Raw genomic sequence first — 25,756 nt, 5'->3', positions numbered from 1 at the left:
ACACACAGATACAGACCTGATTTAGTTCTGCCTGAAATCATAAAAGGTGCTTTAATGAACACATGTGATGCTTATTATTTGAATCAGCAACACTTGTGCCTCTGTGCCTGAACAGCACTTAGAACAGGTAACATTTGGTTTACAACACAACAATAAAATCTGCCTTTATTGCAAATAAACAGAGTATTCACACCTTACAATATTGTTTTAGATGCAGGATTATACTCACTCTTAGAGGATCTAATATTAATATAAAAGGCACATGCACTTCATGTTTCCACACCTTTTTTATTTCCTAAGCAGCGTTAATATGTCTCTTAAATATTGCATTTACTTTGTTAAAACATTAAACTATTTCTGTACATTTGTTTGCAATCTGAGAACACACACCATCAAGTAATCATTTGTACAGTAACAACACGTATCAAAACAAAAAAATCATAATCACAGCCCAGAATTTCTCACATCCACCCCCCTTTGCTTTGATTTAAAAGCTGCACTAGTAGGAGAAGCCTCACCATTATGGTAGTTGAAACAGGAAACAAACACTGCTCTCCTCTAATAATTGTCTGGAGCTGCTTTGATTGGTTGCAGTTAATATTAATAGTATAACCTTTAAAAATTGTGGGGAAAGGTAATACTTTATCTTCTCTCCTCATATTAAGGCTCCAAAGCAAGCTTAATGAGAAACCATTAGAAAATCATACTGCTAAATAGTACCTTAACTCACAATTCAGCCTATATAATTATGTCAGGATTGCAGCTGACAGTGACTCCCGATCCATCAGCCTCACCTTTCCCGCATGGAGCTGCGCAGGATGCGTCAGGATGGCAGCAGGAACTCCTGCTGGGGCAACACAGGGGAGACTTGGACCCCTCCCGCAGGATACAACTGCACTTCTGCTTACAAACAGGAATAACATGGTCTCCAAACCTCTGGATATGCATCCAAAACCCACCAGGACTTGGCTGGACTGAAGGACATGAGGGCCACAGGGTGGGATTTAGGGAATAGCCAAGGTTTTTAAGAGGGGAAGTCCAGGCTCACCTCAGGACACCTCGTTCTGAGCAAAGAGTGAGCAAAACTAATCAGTACATACATTAGTAAATGACATTTTAAAGACAATTAACATATAAAACATTATCATTTTTATGAAAATAGACCAATTTGACCCTAGCTTGCCTTTCTGGGGGAGGAGGACATGTACATTTTTATCTTTTAAAAGGCAAGTGTTCTCCTGGACAGCTGCCGATAATCTCACGGAAAACGTCCTTAAAGCAAGACAAACTCCTCTGTACTAAATCTTTTTAATCTCTTCTTTTCATCCTCAGAGAAAAGGTCATTTTCTTCATGGAGTGGACTAGAAGCAAAGTCATAGTCTTTAGAATGACCCTTGACAAAAGTAAACAAGGGATATTTCTCCTTGGATGAAGATTTCAGCATCTACAATGTAAAACACAAACCCCCAAAAATGTTAATTGAAATTAAGAAATTCAGTAAGTAGTGATATTTCTCTGACGATGACTGCAAAGTAAAAAATGCATTGGTTGGTTATCTTTATTATCTCATTAAAACAGAAGCATTGCACCATCTAAACATCTTCTCCTCCTATTAGACAAACATTTACTTCCATTTCTTCTTCAGGCCTAACCCTGTATTTTGTTCCTCACAGATCACCTGTACCTGCTGTTTGACTCAGTGCAAGAAAGATAAAGATAAAAAAGAGAAAAGATAGAAGATAAAACCCTCTACAAAATAGTTAATGGCCACGAGACTCTCCTCAAGCACAGGTATGAATTCTGCAGCAACTAAGCACCTTGGGGAGGTGTTTTTATTGTAGGATCAGCACATACAATAATCAATGTTTTTATTCAAAGTTCAAACACATACCCCCATGTAAATAAGCCAGTCAGGAGCATGTGGCTCAAACCAGATTCATGACAGTCACAGGCTGAGGGAACCAGGGTGCCCAAAATCTACATTTATAAAGAAGAAAACTGAGCATGGAGAAAGCAGGTGGTGGTGAATGCTAAATACTGAAACAGACCAGCAAAACACCTTTAATAGCAGATAAAAGCCGGCCAAATACTAAAAGACAACTCAGCCTTTAAGGGTGTTTTGTCCACTGATTTATTTTTTAATTTGTTTCAATTTTTCTTACCTGCTTTAAAAAAACAGCCCAGTGCTGCAGTGACATGCAGAACTACATCACCCTACAGATACACCTGAGTGGAACTAAAAATCACTGCACATGATTTCATGAGAATAACCCATCTAAAACAAAATAAAAAACCTCCTACAAAGATCTTCAAGACTATTTATAAAATGGCAGTCAGGGATTGAGTGGATATTTAAAAAAAAAGAATTAAAAAAATTAATCAGAATAAAATCCTTCGTTTTTACTGTGATCTGAAGTTTTTTACTTTATTCTTGTCTATTTTAATTGAATTTAGCTGCTGTAATGTTTGGAAGAGTACACTCATCCCAAAGCTTCATCCCAGTGCCCCATCCAACAAGGCACCTTCAATGATGGTCCCTCCAAACAAGGGTAGAAACACACCTGTGGTTCCACTGCCTTGTCTGTGCTCAGCTTTCCATGAAACTTCCTTTTCCACAGGAAGTAACGTCTCTCCATGTGCTATGGGAGGCGATGAAACACTAAGTACAGAACATGAATTGGGCAGGGAAACGCCCAAATGAGAGCTGAGGGGACCAGGTTCAGACTCCTGGAACTGTCACCAAGGCACATCTCACCAGAGAGCACAGAGAATCTGAAACTCTGAAGAACGTGCAGAAATCGTCACAGTGGTATCTAAAGAAGTTTATTGATAAACATGAATATTTTTAGTTCTCCAGTGTTAGACTGTCACTGTTGTCGCCACAACAATTAATTCTGAACTGAATCCTCCATCAGTCCAGTTCCTGGGAAAACCTCTCATTTGTGCTAAGAACCTGAGCAGATGCAGCTGTATAACAATCCCAAGAAATTATTCACTTCTACTTCTTTAAATCTATTTTCTACCTCTCTGGGTAAGAACCAAAGAAACAACTTCAGCATAATTCAATACCTACTGAAGATTATAAACACTATTAAGTTTAAAAAAATGCCTTTTTGGCTCTAGTACTAATACCAGTTAATGGGACATTCCAAATGCTGTACAAACATTAATTCCTTGTGCTGCTGTGATAACTGCTGTGATTGATATTGTGCCCATCTTCTGCTGCTGCATCCTTTTCATAGACTAGTTTTAAAATCACCACAGTTTTTTGCTGCCGCAGCTCAGAAAACGAATGATGCTGCATTTCAATCCCTCACACAGTGTAATAATCAAGGAGGAAAAAAGTTAATTACATTTGGACTTAAATTAAGCTATACCAGTGTTTTTCCAGGATCAGACAGGTTTGATGGGTGATCCCTGCTCCACAGACCTCAAACTATGTTTCCAAACTGCCTTTAAATGCCATCAGAAACAGCACTTGAGCTAACCAAGAATAATACACTACTTGGGCTGGATCAAATACTGCCATTTCCAACCCAATCCCTCCCGAGGAACGGGCTGCCTCCTCACATCCCTCCCGGGCCGGGGCATCCCTCCTCGGCAGGGCTGGCTCGGGAACATTCCCACTTCACGAGTGCCACCTCGTGGGCCCCTCCTGCCGCGGTTCCAGCAGCAGCTCCCATGGAAACCCCCAGCTCTGCCCAGCTTTTACATGTGATAAAATCAGAGGGAATGAAAAACAATCCACATTTCTGGATAAAAGCAGCAATAAATATCACAAAAAGAATTATGCCTACTTAGAAGAGAGAAACCGATTCTCTTCCCTTCCCCACACACCATCGTGGCTGAGGAAGTGATTTGGGAACCCGGACACCTACCTTGGTGATTTCTTCAGAAGCCTTCTCAAAGTCCTGCACAGTCCTACAGTAAAATCCTATTGTGCAGCTCGGATCCATTTTTTTGAATGACATCTTTTTGGGAGAAGGACAATGGAATGACTGCAAGTTTCAAGATTAAAAAACATGAAATACATGGTTACAGTCGAGAATGGCACAGACCAATGCATTTACTTTCCCCTTTCCAACAGCTTAACATCCAATTCCCTGCATCACCTGAATTAAATCCCAGCACACACTTTTGAAGTCATTTCTTCCACCCCCCAAACATTCAAGTAATTCCACTCTTCCCCAGACACATAAAACCTCCTGCTGTTTATGCTGCATTCCCCAAACTTGCTCACACCATCAGGTTAGTTTGGAATCTGTCAAAGGTCTGCTGCTCCCAGCAATACTTTATGAATATTCCCAAGGCAGAGGAGGTGAGTGCTCTTCTGCAAATTGAATTTGTAACAGCTTTTGCACTATCTTACTGCTTTACTACCACCGCCCAGTGCCCCTTTCCCTCCCCCAGCCTCTATAAAAGAGACATAATGGAATAAACCAACCTCATGCATTTTCCTTCAGTAAATGAAATGGGTTCAGAAACTCACAAAACCCACAAAAGCAAAACCATATTACAATGATCCACAAGTAGGGAAAAGCCAAACAACATGCCCTGCTTTACAAATGGGTTTTTCCTAATGTGAAATCTCTTTCCACGACAGATGATGCTTTGACAGTGCTGGGAACTATCAGCAGCCATGCTGTAAGAAAAAACTAACAGACACAAAACTCCCTTCCCCATTCTGCTCCTCATTCAGTTTATCAGATAAAAACATCAGTCTATCCTATCTACCCTGATTCTGCGGGTGTTTATTACAGGAGCTGTAGTTTTGGTGAAGCTCATTGTCCAATGACTGAAATTATTTCATCACCTGCCTCTCAGAGGTAACCAGTCCCCTTTATTCTGCCTCTAATCCCACCATCCTTCCTCCATCGAATCCCCTGATCCAGCTTCTCCACAACACACGGATCCTGCCGGGCTCAAACGCTGAGTCTGGGTTCCAAGAACTTCCCCCAGTGACCAATATTCTCCAGGGAAGACTCTGTGCTGTTCCCTTTCCCATTCCCAGGGAAGCTGTGCGTGCTCAGGGCTGCTCTGGCAGAGCTGGATGGCACAGGACCAGGACAGGTCTGAACAAGTGGGACAGAGCGAGGCAGGGAGCTCTGACCAGCACTGCTGGGTTCCCTCCCTAAAGGAGAACTAACAACTGCTACAATCTGATTGGGATACAGCACCAGCATCACACTGTGTGTTAGAAACCCGTTTGATCCCTTTTTATGCCCACCAAAAGAGTCACCCTAGAGAAGACAGCACAGGTTACTAAATCTGAGTGGATCTGTAACAGCTTTACACAACAAAGTATATTCCTTTTTCCTTGTGCTTACAAACCGAAAAGATATTTCTACTAAACCTCTGCTAAAAAAATACATGCAAAGATAATTGGTACAATTTGTACTACACTGATTTTAGCCACTGTTTTTTCTCCCCACTGTTCAAATTTTCTGTACCTAAATTGTATTTTTAATATTAATTCCTGAGTCATCAAATGCATAAATCAAACCTTGCCTCACACATCCCATTCCAGCAGCAGCCCTGTCCCTACAGCCAGGCTGCACTGTCAAGGCAGGAGGTTTAATGCTACACAGATCACTACACAACAAAGAGAACTGGGGAGGCTTTTTTTTCCCCACTCCTCCAAACAAATGGATGCTGGAAGCCAATACAGAGTGGATTGATTTCCAACTTATTCTGGACAATTTGTCAATTTTGAAAATACTCCCTACAGATAAATCTAACAAGTAACTATCCACACTAAGAAAGCAATTTCTGTTTACTTTTGACATTTCTGGACAAAGATATAATACTATTAAATGCACCAAGCATTAAATTGCAATCTATTTCCCGTCTGCAGGAAGCATTAGGATGCGACCAAGCCCAGTTGGCAGCTCACATACCTTCAAAATACAGTTTAAAACCTTATTATTATTTGGAAGTTCATATTAATGCCCGTCTGCAGCACAATCTGGAAGATGAGTCATGGCAACAGAGACCAAAAAGATGTGTATTTTTTGTAGCTTGGCCACTGAGCTACGGTGTGGCCTTAAGGAAGTCACTTAAGCTCTGCTGCTTTTGTGCTATTCCCACCTTTTGTCTGGTTTCCCAATTAAACTGTAAAACCTTCAGAGAGGCACTGTAGTAAAACAGTTATTAGCATAAAGGGGCAAGGATCTGGGTTATCATCTCTGGCTCCTGCCACAGGGAAACAGGTAGAGCTGGGACTCACCAGCTCTTCCTCCAAACACCACAGCAGGGTAAATCTAACAGCAGCTCTAAATACAACCAAACTTTCTGGCCAGGATACTTCCTAATACATTTTGCTGCTGTGTTCATTTGCTTAATTCAGAACATTCTCATTTTCTAGAGAATCTTACACTTCTATATTATGCAACATGCTAATTAAAGCATTTTGTTAAGCATAAGTAATGAAAAATATGTAGTGTTTGCTTTAAGTCGGCCCTAGGACTTGAATTAGCCCTGTGTAAGTCCTTTCAGATATCTATCTATAGATAGATGGGTACATATGTAAAAGTACTTTTCCAAAATACTATTTGATGGTATTGTGTTCAAGGTATTAAGGTATTACGATCGTGCATATTCCTCTTCCTTATTTAATGCACTGTGTTATTTCTGAAGCTGTGTTTCCCCATTTAGGAGTTATTTCACTTCCCAGAACACGATGGCTTGAGGAGCAACTACTAATATCCAGATCCAGCTCTGCTCTGGAGCTGCTGTCTGAGCACAGACTGCTCCTACACTGAATCAAGAGCTGCTGGAATTTCCTGTGGAAGCTGGACACCAGACCAAGGAGGGTTTGTGTGGATGGCACTGAGGATTTCTGCTGTGAGTACTGGGGCTATTGAACGCTCACTTGTAACTGATAATGTTTTCCCAGGGTACTTGTAAATTGAGTTCTCTAATAACCTCCTTTAGCTCTATCTATTTCCAGGTTCCTACTATTGAATACCACAGTGATTCTCTCCATGATGCTGATTGCAATTTGAATTGGAAAAAAAATAAAATAAATAAAATGACCAAAAAGACAAACTAACCAACTCCAAATTTAAATAGGTTTAAGATCTACAAATATGATGTAAAATTACTTAAGTGAAGTGATCATCTGTTTTTGAGATTCTCTGATCATTAAAAAGAAAACAGATGAAGATTAATGAAGTAAAAATTAAAACCCTATACTGAGATTTAACCTCTGGTCATTTTTGTTGATTATAGGCCTATAAAGAAGGGCAGGACACTGATAAATAACATGTAACTGTAAAACCATAAAGCTGCAGCTAGCTAGAACATCTCTAAATAATTAGTGTTTGATTCATATGGGAAGAAAACAGTGCCAGGTCTATATCCACAGTACCTCAAGAGGGAAATCCTTTATGCTGACATCTACAAAAGATTGGCAGTAATGAGGATCCATGTAAATCAAACTGTCATCTACAAGGACAAAACAGAAGACAAGTAATTCAAAAAACACCTTATTATTACACTGCTTACAATCCAATTTCTATGCAGAACAGCTGGAAAAAAAGCCAGCAAGTAACTGCTTGCCAGGCTGATACTCATTGACTGAAGCATTGGTTTTTGCAGGACAGATTAACTTTCGCATAATCAAATATGCTTGTATAAGCAGAATTTTTATAAAGTGATGAAACTGTCATTTAATTTTTGGTGATAAAATTACTTTTACAAACACACAATTATATTCTGGAGTTTGCGTATGAAAAATGTATCGCGCTGCTTCATCCTGACAGGGAGAATATATTGCTTGTCATTTAGGCATCAACTAACACCACTTAAAGCAGGGAAGAGCAAATAGGTAAATAAGAACTGCCAGGCAGGAACAGCAAACGCTCCTCAAGTTTGGTGAAACAGATAAATTATGCCTTGTTTATGCAACAACGGAAATTAAATGTACATTTTAGAGAATCCAATTACTCTGTGGGGTAAATGACAAATGGCTGGACTTGGGGAGACGTGATGAATTAATAAGGTACTCATTTTGCTATTTTAATCATGCTATTTCCCACTGGTTTGATATTAACTTCCTAACTCAGAGAAAAAACTATTGAAGAGGCATAACACATTAAAACACTAACCTTGGAATCCAGCAAAGTAATACGACTGCTTGGGTCTGCCACCAATAATTCCAACACAGTACTCCAGGCTCAAAATTCCCTACAAGTAGAAGATTAAATCATTAGGACAGTGTTAAACAGAGTAAGTATTAAACTGAAATATTTGCTCTTTACTTGTTTTAGGCAAATAATTAATTTTCTTTTTTTTTTAAAGACTGACTCCATGACTTTCTAGGGCTTGACCAAAGTGAAAACACATACCAGATATTCCAGAGAAAGTCCTCCCTTTCCGTGAGATGCCCACACATTGAGAGAATAGGCAGTATTATTTTTGGGGAGGAGATAAAACATAATGTCGTACAAATTGAGTACAACTTGCTTAGTCAAAATACACCCAAGTATTGAGATTTACAGCTTTCATAAACATTTACATTCTGGGGCCCTGGGGACTCTTCTTTTTGCATTCAAATGGACAAGTCTGGCCTGAGTATCAACTTCTACATCAAACGCCAGTTGGAGCAAGACTAATTACAAGATCCAGCTCTAAAAACAGCCGCTCAAAATCCGAGGAGGAGAGACAAACACACAACAGAGAGGCCCCATAAATCTCTCTGGATGTTGCCTGTGAGGGCAGAGGAACCAGAACCATCTGTAGTAGCACCTTTGGGAAAGGGACAATACAAATACACCTAATTTAAAGGGGTGAAATACAGGAATTGTTTTAGTCTGGAGATGAAAAGAAAGGAATAGACTCCTCCACCCATGGCAAACCCAGGAGCCACTAAGGACCGAAAGGGCTGGGGTCTCAACCATGGGCTACAGTATTTCTGCTCATCCAGGCTGAAAAGGGTTGGGATCAACTGAGCAGACTTATTACTTAATAAAATGCTGGTTTTATGGATATACTTGCTAGTGCTGGGGAGAAGGATTTACCTGTAGACAACAGTTTTGCCAAGCTGAGAACATTTCTACAGTTTAACTGACCAAAATTCCTCTATCCCCACAAGGTCTGGATGCAGGCACGGGCAACAGAATCCAAGGAAAACACCCCTGGTCATTTTTCTATCACAAGGAATGGACTTTCCTCCCTCTCCCTTCAAATAATCCTACTCTTCTCACTTTCATGAGGTTCATCAGAATTGTTGTGACTCTTCAGTCTTGGCTTAGCACAGTTCTCCATCAGTTCTCCCACATTCTCCATCAGTTATCCTACTAACTCCAGCAGGAGCTGCGTTTTGCCAACACTGAGCACTTAGGAAAGCTGAGCCCAACTGTCCCCATGCCAGTGAAGCCCACAACTATTAAATACTCTGAAAACTGGACAGCCTTTAAATGTCCATAAATCACAGTGGGTTTCTTGTGGCACTGGCAAGTGTTGGGTCCAAAAACTTGGATGCTGGCCCGAACCGGGAACACAATCCAGAAGACTGTCAGCTGAGGCACAGGAGATCTTCATTAACTGGCAGACACACCTCAATCCTCTCCTCTAAGAGATCAACCATTCAAAGTAAAACCATCACATTATCATTGTCTAAGTGGGGAACATTTCTCTCAACAAAAAGATTGTTATTTTTATATTATGAACACCAAAGCTTCTCAAGATGAAATTTGCCCTGCTTAGACAATGATAAAGTCACTTAAAAACCTCATCTGAGATGCTACAGAGTCAAATTCAGGATGGTTTATATGGGTTAAAAATGTGATGCTTATTTAAAATACAAATGAGAAGCTTTCTTAGAAAATTTATTTAAAATAAGAATGAGAAGGTTACTTAGAAAATGCTCCTTGAGGGCTGAGAATCACAGAACGTTCACGCAGATCAGAGGCAAAGGCTTGAACAGCCAAGGAGGTACATCCTTTGCCAGTGGAACAGAGAGGAGTAAAGCTAGCCAGAGTAATGGATAACTGCTTCATCTATGGGAAGCTTCTTGTAAAAGTGAATTATAAAAAATTTATCAATTTTCATCCATAAATATAAAATCCTTTGTAGAAATTACCTCTCGTGCTACATTCTAAAATCTGCATTTTTAACTTAAATTCAGACTCCAAGAAATTCAGTCACTTCTTGTGACCAGTCAAGGCAGAGACTGGAGTGACTAATTCATGCAATTGAAAGCCCTCTTATCACAGCCTCCATCAGCTTGCAAAGGGCAGGAAGAGGCCTGGGAAGTGACAGCAGGAATCACACAGTGAACCAGCTGTACTGGCTAAAACTAAATCTTTTCCAAAAGCAACTGCCTGAAAATACAAGGAAAATAATCAGGAAAGAATAACAATTTAAGTTCATCACTTAAAAGGCTCCGCTCGTCTGTCTTCCCATGCCAGTAAAAACCAAATGTTTTCCTGAAATTTTACAGTGAAGAGACAGTCACAAAAAATAATGTTACAGACTCAGCTTTTCTCTTGCTACCACATTGTGGCATTTTAAAAATGAAAACAAGAATTTAAAGACAGATAAAAAGCAGTATAGAAAATGAAATAAAAGCAGCAGAGCTAAGAGAACAAGATCTTCCCCTAGAGAAACAAGAGGCAGGACTGCAGCACATCCTCAGGTGTCAGCAGAACCCCTGTTGGAAAAAGAAAGGACAGCCCAGACCTTCCTCCCCTCTGCTTTCTCCTTGAGTTTTACTTGTTTCCAGTTCATTTTTATTTGTGGTAACCGTTCGCTACTCCTGCATTGCTGCCCTCAAACATTCATCGAGATAGTGAGAAAATACTTGAACAGTGACTAGAGATATCAAGTAACTCCAACCCCTCTCTTCAGGGGAAGAAAAAGACACAAGAAAACGTGAAGAACAGACAAGCAACAATTAAACCATTTGATATTTAAGAAAATAAGAAGCAGACTAAGGGCTTGAGTATATTTATATTTTAAAACACTGCCTGATCCTTAGTTACATATGCTATTAGAGTCGTGCTATATTAAATTACCATTTGTAATTTGAGCCGCTGCATTAATGTCTTTCCAGGCAGTGCTGCAGGAGCAGGACAGTTATCACTGCTTTACCAAGGGACATCATGTGCTCTGCAATTATGTCTGATCTTGTAATAGGGAAATTTAAAATCTGTAAAGTCAAGCTTTACAACCTTCAACTGTAAAATCCCCACCACACGTTTAATGGGGAGAATTACCATCATGGAGCTGCTTTTCATATCCCCTTGTGCTACTCTTTGAAAAATGATTGAACTCTCATTTCATACCTTTACAAACTCCAAGTAGTCCGTGTTTGTTCTCTCTCCACCGAGTCTCACAGGAACTAATATAATTACAGCTTTTGTGCCTGCTTTTCCAGAATCCATGAAAGAACATTGTCTGTCAATGACATCGGAGCTGTAGACTGAAAGGAGACACATGAAAATACTCAAATTTCAAATACAACCTCCAGTTTTAGAGACACACCTACAACAAGGCGTCACAAAGTCTGACAAAATAAAACTGCAGCCCTTCCAAATCTTCCTGTGCTCCTGAAACACAGCCCTGGCTGAGTTTGATCAAAACCAGTGTTATATCTCCTCATTTTCAGCAGTATTTTGTAGAATGGTCATTGCTGCTGCTAAGTTACATTGCCAAGGAAATGCAGAAGGGTAGGTTAGGAGGAAGGCAATGAATACTTATTCACTGCATATAAACCTCTAAAAGGAATAATTAAAACTTGAAAGCCTACAACTAACAGAAACATCTGCATGTTATAGGAAAAAAGGCAATAACTGATTTTAATCAATACTCAAGTTCAATGCCAAAAGTTAACACAACACAGTCATTGAAAATGAGGGGAAAAACTTAATGCTGTGTTATTGCTTATTCCCCAAAAACTGAGAGAGATGGAAAAATCATCCCAGGACAAAGAAGGGAAAAATTAATAGAATTTTAAGTTTCACTGTCTTTGTAAGTCACGTGAGACTGGTTTGATTGAACAGTGTATGTTTAAACAGACATTCCCCAGGGATGTGAGTCCTGTCTGCCCTATCCCGGGCTCAGTTCTGACATAACTAAACTTGTGGCAGCTGAACTTGGCTCCTGAAGGAACACATTGTGCTTGGATCTGAGACTGTAAGATACCAAACAAGGAAGATACAAAGAGAATCTCCATATATCAAGAACCCCTTTGTCTACATAATCTCAATTTTGTGGACCCATCTTTTAGTTTTAATTTTCCTTTAGAATTCTATTGTTAAGTACTTACTGAAAGGCACAAAAAAGATCTAAAATGTTTGCAAAAATCCACAAAATCACAACATTTACCTGTACAGTCCTGAGCAACATAGACTGTTACTCCTTGCAGCTCAGGGTCTTTTGCTTCTTCAACAGCTTTTCTAAGTAGAAACACAAACTATTTAATTAATCTCTCATTTAAAAAAATAAACAGCAAATAAACATAATATCTTTTTTTTAGAAAGAGGTTGGGTTTAATTGTTTGGTAAAGGGTTTTTTGGTTTGTTTTTTTTTGGAGGGGGGTGTTGTTTTGTTTAATTCAAGATACCTCCCCTTTCTGATAAATACAGGTGGAGGGTGGGGTTTTTTATTTGTTTTTAAACACTGGATACCAAGTTCCAGTGTATATGGCAACATGTTTTACCCAAGCAAAGATGACAATGAAACAATGAAAATCACAAAAAAAAGCCCCAAATCCCACATTAACTTAGAATGGAATTCCTATTCACTACCTCATTTCTTTCTGTTTATAGCAATTTTTTGTCATGTATATTGATGATAAAGGCTAAGTTTGTTGACAAAAATATTATTTTCATCTCTTTCTTTGACCTCACTTCATGTAACCAGCCACAAATTAGTACCTGGTGTCTATGGAAATAAAGACTAGACACAAAAAGCTGTAGGGTTTCACCAAAACTTCGAAAAATAGAATTACAATATTAGGGTCTCCTCAGGAGAATAAGTGTAATGGGCCTAAAAGCTAAAAGAAAATATATGTTGATAATCAGAACCATGGCCATCAATCAAGGGCAACATTTGTAAAGAAATGCAACCGCTCAAAATAGAAGATGAGCCTTTGACTTCAACATACACTTGCATTAAATGGTCACTATCCCTTTATTTCACACTATATTTTGAGGAATCTTTTAATACAGTCGTTCCCAAGTTATGAGGGAGCTGTACATTGTTAGTGCTGCTGTAAGAGAGAAAGATCCAGGAAAGGAAACCTTTGCAGGGCTGGAAATCACCACTGGGGTTGTGGTGAGTGTAATTCTGCACCAAATCCCCCCCTGCTCCCATTAGGGAAATAGAGAATTTCATAGGTAAATTATTAAAGCAAGCAAAAAGAATTCTGACAGTTCCCATCACCAGAAAAAAGCAGAATAAAACATATTAATAGTGCTGAACTCCTACACCCCTGTATGAATCTGCAGGAATGACACATATACACCTCATTATGTCAGCTCAGCTGCACTTCCAATTAACATACTTGTACACTAAATATTAAATTTTTCTCTTTATATATATATAAGTATGTACATATAAACGTATGAACTTTGACTTCTGCTGCTTAAATGACTTAGTAGTGGTTCAGTTTATGGGTAAACTGGAACCCACTAAGAAAACAAGAATATAAGACTATAAAAAAACCCCAAAATATTCAAAGAAATGGCATATCGAGGCACACAGTATAGAGAAATTTGACTTTCGACTTTTTTTTTATCCACGCTGAATGTCACAGACCCTTTACTTTTACTGGGATATAATTATAATATTAATAGTCCCATACATTTACAGTTTCACAAGAATTTGATGTGTGCAAAGAAATGCTGAAAACATCAATTTTAGCTCTGACATTTCATTACACTATCAGTACATTACAGCCCCCAGGTTACAGTATAAAAAAAAAGACCCTCTAATGTTATGCATGTTCCAAGGTTGAAAGAGTGGTTAGTTTTTAGAACATTTCATTAAGTGCAGTTCTACTGAAAAGGTTTGTGAGAGATACTTGGGATTGTACAGGAAAACAGGAATGTTGCCTTTTTTCCTGAAATAAGATTGATAAAAGCTCAGCAGTAGGTGCAGGGACTGAATGCTATTTCCCTACCTGCCTCTGGAAAATCTCTGGGCATTTTACAAAGCCAATAATGACCAGTTTGATGCTCAACTAGGCTGAAGCAATCTCAGGACAGCCTGAAATGCTTCTCTGTGACGTAACAAAGAATAAAGGTATTTTTTTACCTTAAAATGTGAGCGACGACGGCCGGGCCGTACCAATCCCCCGCCATTTTCCCGGACTTCTTCCCATATTCTATCAACTGGTGCAGGCCAAAAGCCGCCAGTGGGGAGTCACCAAACCAAGAGATTATTTTTCTGTGATAAGCTTCGTTTCTCCTCTCGTTGACATCCCAGTTCCTCCTCGTGCCCCGCTGGGGCTGTGCCTGCGGCTGGGGCAGGATCTTGGGGTCCCTCTCTGCCGTGAGCGACGCCTCGAAGGACGCCGTGAGCTTCCGCACCGTGTGGGACGTCCAGGACTCCGAGTCCGAGTCCATGTCCAGCGCCTCCGGCCACACCCAGGCTGCAGCAAGGAAAGCAAGGTTAAATCAGGCTTAATATTAAGTTTCTGCTATATTAAGCAAAGCACTTCCCTTTGTTCTCCACACTCTTTAAAGCAATACGATGTATTTTACCCTCTGAGCTGCAAATGCTGCTGTTGAAATGTAAACAAAGAATTCCAGCAGAGTAGTTTCAGTAATTCTGGTTTCCTTTTATTTTCTGCTGAATGACAGGTGAAATATAATAACCCAGTTGTTGTTAGGAGTTTTTGTTATCTGATACTCCACCATCCCAGTCAGCTGAATAAACAAGAGATACTTGGTTACAAGACACAGGTCTGAACTCTCTTACACATTAAAAATATGAACACTAACTATTCAGTACTATTCAAAAAGAGAATCACAGAATCAACTAGGTTGGAGAAGAGCTCTGAGATCATCAAGTCCAACCTTTGACCTGACAGCACCTTGTCTACTAGACCATGGCACCGAGTGCCACATCCATTCTCTTCTTAAACACCTCCAGGGACAGTGACTCCACCACCTCCCCGGGCAGCCCCTTCCAACCTTTTATCCATGTCAAAAAAGAAGTTTCAAAAGCTGGTTTTAATTCTTCTGGTTTGTCAGTTATTAAAAAAGAAAAACAATCAAACCTGAGAAATCATTGATGTAAAAACAAACACTTCTTCCTGGCAAAATGTCCAAGCAGATCAGAAGGAAAATAGGTAGGATTTCTTCGTTCACTAAATTTGTGATTTTAGATTACAAGACAAACTTGTTTAAATGCTATTCAGCACAGTATCTAGAGCCTGCATTTTTAGCTGAAAGTTTCTCTTAAGGATGCATCCTACACAGCATTCCTCCCATAGCAGAATGGGGTTCAGGAGATCTAGGGAACAGTCAGATGCCTGGAATTCTCTCTCACAAGTTCAAACAACTACTTGTAACACATACCCAGGCACGTGTAGCTCAGTGTAACATCCTCACAGGATGTTCCTGCACTGTCAACTTCATCTTTCAGTCAGTGCCTTAAGCACAGGCATTTCAAAGTAAAACCTACCAGTGTAGGTTTTTATTTAAAAGAAAACCTCCTTTACAACATCATTCGGCAATATCTGGAACATTCCACATGGCAGTGGAAGTGTAAGTATCTCGGCTAGAAACTGCAGGCAAGTTTTGCTTTGTAAGAGAAACAGCATCATTAAACCAGAATGAAAATATCTCTGGGAAAAGAGCAAACAGCCATGAAAAACTTTGTGTAAACACTTAAATATGTTTCCAGAGTTGCCCAGACCTCATAAAAAGCTTTTCAAAAGATAATTCACCAGCTGTCAGAAGACCAGGTGAGGAGCAAAGTAGTCCAGAAAGACCATCCATACTCCGTTTTCCTGTGCACTGGATTGCCACAGAATCACTTGCACTCTGGAATCACCCCATCACTTTCCAAATTAGGATGCATGGGGGACAGTGCAAGGAATTCTTTGGAACCATGGATTTTAAAGATAGAAACCTGGGGCTATTTTGTTTGGGGTTACTTCAGAACGAGCCATTACACACCCCTGCTCACAGGGAGTCTTCTGACCAGGTTTTGAATTTTTTCAAAGAGCATGTATAACAAAAGTGATATTTAAGGGATTTGTGTTCTCAGCAGAAGTATTTACATACATTTTGCTATCTGCAGTCAGTTGCAAGGGATAATAAATGTTTTATGACTTAAATATCTCCAGCCAAAGGAACATTCAAGAAGCCAACCCAACAGTTGTGCCCCGACACTGCTGAGAATGGGGACTTTGTGGTGCAGCTGGGTTGGGATCACGTTCACAGCTTACATCATATTTGCACAGTAAGTGCAAAGTATTATCAAAACAGGCTTTCAGAACCATCTTCTGCTGAAGTATTCCCAGGATCCCACAAAGGGCTGAGCAAACAATACACTGTGTTCTCTCTCACACACACGCGGGTGGTTCAGGCCCCGCGTCTTGGATCGTTCTGACAACAACCAGTGGGGACAGAGGACATGGCTGAGTGTTTGAAAGGGGCAATGTGGGAGATTATGAAAGGAATTGGGAAGAGGATGGAAAGAAACTATGAGAACCTAAAATACCTCTCTGCAGGACATGGCTCATCCTGGAAGAACAGGGACGACCTGCAGACTCAGCCTGTGACAGCAGAAAGTGTCCCATGACTCCTGAAGCTGCTTCATCTGGCTGGGACTGAGGGAGTGTTTTGGATAGACAATGGCAAGGAAAAATGGGAAGTTCCTCTCTAAGTACACGGGGGGGAAGGGAGGAAATGACATAGTGACATTTTCCACACAGAGAATGATGTATTGAAGTTAGATTAGAATCCTTCCAGGAACTCAATATATTAATACTAGGAGAAATTCAATAACGTACAGCTTTAAAACTGATAGAAGATGATAAAAGAAACTGTTCACTTTTGCCATAGCCCACAGCTATGGTCTCTGCAACTCATTCCCACATCTTGAGTTCAAGAAATGACTGAGTTTCAAGGGAACTGGACATGTACATGGATAAGGAGAATACCCAGGCAGAGGATCACAAAGTTTTGTGATATTTTACTTCACAGCTGGATACTGGAAATACCACAGAAGCTTCCTTTGGTTCTCCCTTTTTCAAAATAGAAGGGTAGGACAAGCTCTATCACTGATGCAACGGGACAATTCCAACAGCAATGAGGATTCCAGAAGCAAAACCAGCTTGCACTTCAGGTTTGGGATACACCGAGGCCATGGTGCTCTCACAGAACACCCGTGCTGATCCCACACACAGATCTTCCCCCATAACTCACCTCTCCCAAGAAAATGAAGCATAAGGCCCTGAGCCAGCAGCATCTGCCCAGTTCTCAGTGTGCAGCCCCAGCCACAGTCTGTGGTTAATGCAGACCCCTTTATCTGAGGGAATTCCTCTCTGTATGTCAGCCAGATTCTGGAAATAAAATCTTTACGGAACTCCTCAACATTTCCTGAAATCTCTGTGTTGATTTTATCAAAATTGGCCCCATCTGTAGAGAGCTCACCAGATTCTGGAAGGCAAAGCACAGTTTAAGTTATAAATTGGTATGGCATTTCTATTAGAAAGCAAGTAACAGATATACAATATCAAATTAGAAAACAGGGCAAATTTACAAAAAGTAACAATCACTTCAAATACAAGAAAGGAAAACTGGAAAGCAAATGTAACAGAAATGGGCCAGATTAAAAAAAAAAAGGAAAAATAAAAGAAGAGCAATGCAGACATCACCATGCCAGTGGAATCACTGACCTGCAAGTAACTGCTTAATTCACCCAACCGTAAATGGCCAAATAGAGAGAGAGAGACTCAGAAAACCATACACTGGAAAATGATAATGAAGGTGTTGGTGTAGTGACTCCTGGTACAGGTATTGTCCCCATTTCAACTAGGAGGTTTTTAGAAAAAAAATCTCAAATTGATGGTAAATGAAGTAAAGTGCAAATTACAACACTAATATTCACAGAAAGAACAAGGTTTCAGTGCAAAATCGGAATAAATCAGGATGGGTGGCATTAGTGGTGGACATTTCCATGAGTATTTTCTAAGCTTTTCATATTGACATTTTGAATTTGGTCATTGCTAATGACAGTCTTTCTAGAAGATTAAAAAATCATCCACAGACCTCCTGTTGAGTAAGACTAGAATAAGGGAAGTGCTCTGTACTCACCCTCAGTTTTGAAGTGGTAACATTTTCCCAGCAGAAAGACTGGAGAGTTTCTGCTGAAGTAAGTTTTTGTTTTCAACACCCAACCTAAAATAGATGCAAAACAAATACAAATTTGTGACTGAAGTATTCCAAAAAGCAATTGCTGACAGCATCTAGTTAAGCCAAAGGTAAACCTCTGAAAGAGGAATAAAACAAAAAAGTATTGAAATGGGGTTTTGGTCTCATAAAAAATTACATACAGGGTGCAATGGCTACTATTTCCCTTCAACCACGTGGTAGCCTTAAAGAAAGTAGAAAACAAAGTATCTTTTCATCTTGCCAGACATCTTCAAGGCTCAGTTATGAGAATTAACAAAATTTATCAGAAACCTGATGGTAAATCTGAGCAACCTCAGTTCTAAAGGGAAAGCAAAATAATCAAGGACAGATTAGTAAAGGGCACACTTGAAAATCTGGTTGTTCATAAATAAATTATTGATGTTCAGCTGTGGAAAAGGACATTACTCAAGGTGTGAAGTAGCTTCTTCAGTGGAGTTTGTATCTCGCACACTGTCCTATTTTTTCCAGAAAAGTACATTTAAAAATAAACTTTATGCAGATGATTCCATATTATCCCTGTTTAAAAGTCTATGCAAATCAAGCATCATTTACATAATGTATTTACTGTTTTCAAAGTAAGTAATTTAAAAAGAAATTATGCAAATCTATTTGAAAAATGAAAAGCTAAAGAAGTTTTTTAGTCAGGTTGTTTACAGTATCAAAGAAAAAACTGCTTCAAAGGCCATATTGCATTTTTATTATTAATTAGTTATGTTTCTGAATCATGATCCCATTCATGTCGACAAGAAACATTCCATTCCTTTCAATGGAGACAGGATCTTACCAGACACTGCTCCACTTACTGTATTTCATGTTGTGCCATGCAGACATAAACTTTGATTTTATCTTTTCTACTTCATCTGTCCCTGTGGCCTCCATATTCAAATCCTAGAGAAAAAGCCATCGCTGTCTTGTAAGGCTTTCAGTTCTGCTGCTGGAAAAACACAAAGATAAACACATCCATGGGCACAGCATCCCCCACTCAGGTACTTAAGCACAACATGGCCAGAAACAGCAATAAACTCTCAGAATCCTCCGCTACCAGACACTGAGAAGCAATCCCACATTCCATGAATAAGTAATAAAATAATTTAATTCCAAAAACACACCAATAAAAGCACTACACAAAGCTAAATAAAATATAATGTTCTCCAACAGCTCTCCCTTGCACAGCAAACTGATGTAGAGCACATAACCTGCGCTGGCACACGAGCACACCCATTTTAATCAGCAGTGAGATGAAGATGCATCTCGCTAAATAGAATAGATGCTGTTCTTTTCTGCTGAACACAATACAACAAGCACTTTTTGTCTTTCAGATGGGGCAGGTGGACTATGGAGGGAGTTCTGTCTCATTTTACCAGATTTCTCAGAAACAGGGATAAAAGTAGTATATGTTCTGCCTATATTATTACCCATTTCGGTTGCTTTTAAGGCGAAATCTGCCCTTTCTGTAACAGGAAATTTGCTATTAATTAACAGCTTCCTTCACCATGTGTATTCTGTCAGTGGTTTACTTTAAATTACTTGATACAGAAAGTTTTCTGGATGATATTTGGCAGCCCAAATCCTTGCACAGACAACTGAAAAATTAAGAGCTCTGGCCTCAACAGGAAGTCCTGATAACAGCAGAGGATGACGTGAGCAAAAGTGAATTATCTCGTCTAATTAATAAACTTGGGCCAGGAGACAACCTCCTTCCTTTAAAAGGAGAGTCTAGAACTGTATTTACCTTTCTATGTGTTATTCCCCACTGAATTGGGATCAAAAGCAGGACACAGATAAACTGTGTCGCTTCTCTCCACTGGGAGCCCAGTTTAAGTAAAACCTAATCACTGGCAGTGTAATTGAAGAGAGGGTGAAGATGTCAGGGTGGCAATATCATCAGAGCCTGAAGGTGCTACACAGATCCACTGTTTCACTCTGCTGCCCAAGCCCTCTCTAGCATGTTTTCCCATTATTCCAATCATTATTTCACAAAAATCAGAAAAAGAAGCAATGCCAGCTCACAAACGTGGGGGAAGTCTACATTTTTTTTGTCAGTGAAAATAAGAAATGGCTTACAACCCTGCTATGATTGGTCTTGAGTCAAGCTGAGATTGTGTAGGGGAGGGACGAAAAAGACAATTTCAAACTGGGTTTTAACTTCTTACCTTTTCTCCCCTCTTTTTTCTTTAGGTAGAAAAGGAAAGACTGCCTGTATCATCAGCTCTAGATGGCAAAACCAGTAAGATGAACTTCTCCAGGATGTGTGTCTGTCCTGTCTGTCCCCACATGATCCATCAACAACAGTCATTTATGTAGAGGCCATTGATTGTCTTAAAAGCCAATTCCTATAAAAGCTTCCTCTGGCTTAAATTAGAAATGAAACAAACTCTACAGTTCCAAAAGCGCCTGAACGCAAAATCATTTAAATGAGAAAGCTGCTCGTTTTCCTCTAAAAGACAATGGTCAATGCAGTTACACTTCTTCCCTGGCATTATACTAAAGACGCAAAAAGGGCTTCCAAGAAGAATGGTAACACAAACCAGACACACTTATTCCACTGGGAAAACACAGGCTCTTCCCATCAATAGAAGGCGGCATCAGTAGGAGTTCCACCAAAATTAATGGAACAGCATCAGGAGATGGTCCCAGGGAATAGAGATCCAAGCCCAAGGGGCACAAAATCATTAAATTATTAAATCTAAAGGCAATGCTTTCATACTGATAACTCTTGTAAGAAGTTATCTGAATACACATTCCCAGGACGATGTTCCCTCATGGAGCAGCAGGACATGCCTGTAATGGAAACACGAACTCCTGACCCCTCAGAGCCCCCCTTGCCCACCGTCCGAGGGGGATGGTTTGTCAACAGTGATGGAGAAACACCCCAAAACTCCCCAATAACAGCATTTGTTTTCATTAACAGCAGAAAAGCAACGCAACCTGCCCATGCAACCGCAATGGGAGATGAGATGAAATGAAATGAATGAAGCCTAAACGTGATAATTATGAAACGAATTATCTCTATTAATTAGGAATTAAGGCCCTTTTGCTTTGGATTTCTACCTGGGAAGAACCTTAACCAGCGGCAGCGACAGTCGGCGAAACCCACAGGGAAGAACGACGGCGAGGAATTCCCGGAGGTCATTTTTAAGGAGCTGCAAACACACATGAAGACAGTTAAAACCGATACTGTGAAGCTGCCGGGTGAAAAAACAAAACAAAACAAACCCAGATTATTTTTCCCCCCTTAAATCCTGCAGCAGAGACGGAACGCTTTACCCACGGAAGATTCACAGCCAAGTAGGAGCCCCTACACACGCCGACCCCACAGGACACATGCGAGCCCGAGCCGGCACCGCGGAGGGTCCGTCCCGCCGCCCCCCGCCCTTCGCTCACCCCTCACGGAGCCGCCCCCGCCATCCCGGGGCCGCCCGGGGAGCCAGCGGCCTCCCGGCGCTGCGCCTGCCGCGGCGGAGCGGCGCGGGAACTACAACTCCCGGCGGACACCGCGGCGGGGGCGCGGCGAGACGGGCCGTGCGGAGCGCGCGGGGCACGCTGGGAGTTGTAGTCCGGCAGGAGTGCGGCTGGGAGGCGGGAGGGAGGAAGAGGAGGGAATGAGGGAGGAAGAGGAGGGAGGAAATGGAGGGAGGGAGGAAAAGGAGGGAAGGAGGAACAGGATGGAGGGGGGCGGCGGAGTGGGGTGAGGGAATCGGGGGGGCCGGGCCGGGCCGGGCTGTGGCTGGAGGCGAAGCCTCAGGAAGGCGAGCGAGAGCGGGAAGTCCGGCCCGTCACGGGATCGGCAGCTGCCCTCTTAACAGCATTTCTCTGTTTGGGGTTTTTTGAGAGGATTTTTTTGTTTTGTTGGGGGTTTTAGGTTGGGTTTTGGTGGTTTTTTTGTGGTTTTGTTTGGGGGTTTTATGTGGGTTTTTTTGTTGTTGTTTTGGTTTGGGGGTTTTTTTATGGGTTTTTGTTTTGATTATTCATTGTATTTATTGATTTTTTTTTTTTAATTTCGGTATCTTTTGACTCCATTAGAGCAAAATGCTTCCCAGATCTCCACACTCCAGAGGACTTCAGTGTCCAGCCCAGCCCGTGCCAAAATTGTGCTCCGATTGAATTCACCGCTTTATTTCTTCTCTGAAGCACATGGGAGCCACTGCATCTCCTCTCACTCCCCTGAGGGATTTGGGGGTTTTTTTTAGCGTTTTTTAAAGTAGGTTCTTCATTAATCTGTTTGTCTTAAGCTGCTTAAAAATACTCATTGGGTGTATCAGGAGCCAAGGGCTTAAAAAAAAAAAGTGCAGGATTTGTGAAGGATTGACTTGAATTTCTCGACTGTCTGGAACTGGCATTACAGCTCAACATCCTATAAAAGGATGATGTTCCTGCTTTCTTTGTGTACTCACCAGCCCAATTTTATGTTCATGAAGCAAAGTCAGGTGGTTTTTTTTCCATTTTGTGATTTTACTGCCTTCTGCTGGTCAGAAATGACCAGGCTGAGTTTAATTTTTTATAATCAGCACATTATCTAAAATTTAGCTTCAGTGCAAATACCAACAGTAGATGTTTTGTGTATTTCCCAGTGGTTTTTTCGGCAATCTCATGGATATATTTCATATAGCAGGGTCAGTCAGTGAAGACAATCCTAGGTATTAATATGCAAATCAGACAACATCATGTTCCAAAGGTTCTGCCTGTTGGCTTGAAGTGGGGATGTAGCAGATCACCTTTCTAATCCTTCCCTGCCTTTCAACTCACTGCTTGCCCTTTGCTTCCAAGCAAAGATAAAGATTTAAAAATAAACCCCAAGTTGCTGTTTGTTGTAAACAAACTGTGGTCCCACAATAGTGGGTGATCTATCAGTGCAGAAGGAAACGGGCCTCCTGCAACCAGAATTTCATGATCTTTTTCAGGAATAATAGTTGTTTAAAGTTTTATCTTTGCTTTTATTCTCGAAGACAAAGATGAATGTGCTTGTCTCTCTGTGTATGGGCTTGAATGTGGAGAGCTGAGTAGATAACGTGGCTCGGATCTGGCTAAATGTTGAACAAAGAATTACCCAGTTCATCAAAGGAAGTGGCTGTTCCCTTGCCTGAAATCAGTTGCCTGCACCTTCCTGCTCTGAAATGGAATAACTGTGCCCTGATGCCCTGAGTTGACACAACGTGCCATCTGGATATACACTGGAAATCCCTCGGGCAGACAGGTTATGAAAAGGAAGATATTTATTTTCTGCTTTTTTTCATGTTAAACAAAACTTTGGTTGCCAAATAATCACTCAGATAATACAAATAATTGTGTGTAAAGAGAGAGTTTCCTTCACATCCACTAATTCCTATTTCTGTGGGAGGGATTTGCAAGGGCAGTGGGACAGAACTTCGTTCAACAAACTTTAACAAATGTCACAGAGTTCACACTTTCAACATTTTAATGGCATGAAGGCCATGCCAACCATCCTTGAGCTCCAGTTGTGCTAAATGAATGTAGGATAGTAAGGAAGTATTTAAAATCCATGTTCATGGGAAATACAATTTATTTTTGCTTTTTTTAATAGGTAGACACCAAATGGCAATGGCAAGACTTAAAATTAGAGGAGATACTCTCTGATTTATGGAGATACACAACATTATCCACCAAATACTGCAGAGTGGTAAGAGAACACTGGGCAGTGGGGAATGAAGCTCCTACTCCTGTATCTCCCACTGTATTCCTACTTGATCTGGGAATTCATCTGAGCACCATCAATAATCTACGATATATTTAGAAAACCTCATTAAACATTTGGCCAAATGTGCTTTCTCAAACACCTGTTTGGCTGCTGTCTGAGCAGAGCAGACCCTGGGTCACAGAGCTTGAGAGAAGGGAATTTTTCCTCATTTATTTTTAGTTTCATTTCCTAGGGAAGTAAGCCATCTGTGATCTGTTTCCCTCTGGAAAGTTTTGAAGCTGCTCTGAAGTTTAAGTTTGCAGAGCCTCAGAGATACTAAATACCTCCAGTTTTTGTGGAAGTAAAAAGAGACCCTGGAACAGGATAACAGAAAAACATGGGAATCCGGGCTGTGTGAACTTGTGCCCCATCCTTTCAAGCAGCAATGAGAGTGGAAGGGGCAGTGTGAGCCTGGATTGCTGCTCAGGTGGTTGTCTCCCCCAAAGTAGCCAGCACACTTCTGCTTGTACCACTTAATCCACCCACAACCAGATTTCTTTATCCCAGGATTAGGTAGGGAAGAGGAGGATTCAGCAGGATACTTGTAAGAGTCTGTGCCCAGGCTGCCCTTAATGTAAGATCTTGGTTGTATTTCCTCTTGGAGGAGGAAATAAAGAGCTCATTAGTGGCATTTACAGAGTGTTAAACTGGGAGAGATCAAAAGCTGTGCTGGAGTAGAAACATAAACTGCCTGAAAATGATAAACATGAGCAGAAATTGATGGAAGCTCAGTTGGGAAGACCGTGAGTCCTCCTCTGAGGAGATTGAACTTCATGCACCCATCTACTAAAATGAAGAACTCGAAGGTAAATAATTTCAGAAGACAAAGAATAAAGGCAAAAGGGAAGCTGACACCAAATACCACTATCTGAAGAAGGCTCTAGAAAGGTTAGGACAGTGCTGTGGATCTATGAAGGAAATAATATAAATGTGAGGGATATAGCAAAGGCTGCAGGCATTTGGAGAGTCCTCACTCCTCCTTTCCTCTCCTGGTTTCTCATTCATCCAACAGAATTTGGGCACTGGGCAGACAAGGCTACTCCTTTTCTGAGAACAGCAACATCCTCTCTCTTGCCATACATGTCTAGAGAAGATCCCTCTGCTTGTGCAGTTCACATTACACGTGTAGTTCCTTGTCCTTAAACACATTATTTGGCAAAAGAAGCAGAGATTTGGCCCTTCGTGAGTGTGACTCGTTCCCTGTAGCTGCCAGGAGGTGGCTCTCTGCATTTGCAGTCCCTGTTTACTATTTTGTTTATGGAATTATGTTGGACACGTTTTCCGTGGAAAATGTTTTCAGTGTGTTTGCCTTGAGGAAGTTTACGTAAGGAGAACAAGGAAGCCATGAGCTCAGTAAATAGTTTGCTAAAAAACAAGGCACAGAGCGGTTCACTTTTGTCAGAATGTTTTATGGCTACAATCCAAAGGGATTTTTCTTGTGCAGGACCTAATCTTTTCATTGTAAGATTACGTATGTCAGGCTCAAGGAGTTACATCTCTGTTTGCAGGATGCATTTACCAGATTTGATTATAGCTGAGTAAAAGTCATTCTCAATAAAAAAAAGCATTTTAGTCACATGTTTTAAAGGATGTGCATGGTTCATGGACAGGTACCCTGGAGAATTGGTCAAAATGCTTCTTCATTCCCACCTCTTCAGTGTAAGAGCCGTTGTTCCACAGCTCC

General features: G+C 40.7%; 1 protein-coding gene and 1 long non-coding RNA gene across 4 annotated transcripts; one reads left to right on the top strand and one right to left on the bottom strand.

Moving 5' to 3' along the window:
- Positions 1–133: 133 nt before the first annotated feature.
- Positions 134–21,858, bottom strand: ATG4C (autophagy related 4C cysteine peptidase). Of its 3 annotated transcripts, none has more exons than XM_027748686.2 (12): positions 21,762–21,858; positions 21,429–21,520; positions 19,181–19,311; positions 18,279–18,362; positions 17,388–17,621; positions 14,263–14,599; positions 12,331–12,401; positions 11,289–11,425; positions 8,109–8,187; positions 7,370–7,446; positions 3,879–3,998; positions 134–1,444 (listed from the first exon to the last, which is right to left on the bottom strand). In XM_027748686.2, the coding sequence occupies exons 3-12, from the start codon at positions 19,254–19,256 to the stop codon at positions 1,274–1,276; spliced, it is 1,386 nt and encodes a 461-aa protein (XP_027604487.1). In that variant the 5' UTR covers positions 19,257–19,311; positions 21,429–21,520; positions 21,762–21,858; the 3' UTR covers positions 134–1,273. The 3 variants fall into 3 exon arrangements, with proteins under 3 accessions (XP_027604487.1, XP_027604488.1, XP_039236506.1); XM_027748687.2 differs by having other exon boundaries at positions 19,181–19,308; XM_039380572.1 differs by lacking the exons at positions 21,429–21,520; positions 21,762–21,858 and adding an exon at positions 20,531–20,641.
- Positions 21,859–22,334: 476 nt separating this feature from the next.
- Positions 22,335–25,650, top strand: LOC114002627. The gene is made up of 2 exons (XR_005563306.1): positions 22,335–23,571; positions 23,920–25,650. It is a non-coding gene; the product is annotated as an uncharacterized LOC114002627 (long non-coding RNA).
- The last annotated feature ends 106 nt before the right edge of the window (positions 25,651–25,756 follow it).

The sequence above is a fragment of the Pipra filicauda genome, unplaced genomic scaffold (assembly GCF_003945595.2).
Source record: "Pipra filicauda isolate LSUMZ 115617 unplaced genomic scaffold, ASM394559v2 scaffold19_size4547281_pilon, whole genome shotgun sequence".
Lineage (NCBI taxonomy): Eukaryota > Metazoa > Chordata > Aves > Passeriformes > Pipridae > Pipra > Pipra filicauda.
Note: the sequence above shows the minus strand (reverse complement) of the source record. Positions and strands in the feature narration are given on the sequence as shown.

Excerpts from the sequence above, each read along its gene's own strand:
- ATG4C (XM_027748686.2), bottom strand. The coding sequence starts at position 19,256 with ATGGAGGCCACAGGGACAGATGAAGTAGAAAAGATAAAATCAAAGTTT. Across the intron at positions 17,622-18,278 it reads TTACCACTTCAAAACTGAGG|AATCTGGTGAGCTCTCTACA; the intron begins GTGAGTACAGAG and ends TTTGCCTTCCAG. Across the intron at positions 8,188-11,288 it reads ACTACTTGGAGTTTGTAAAG|GGAATTTTGAGCCTGGAGTA; the intron begins GTATGAAATGAG and ends TTCTACTTGTAG.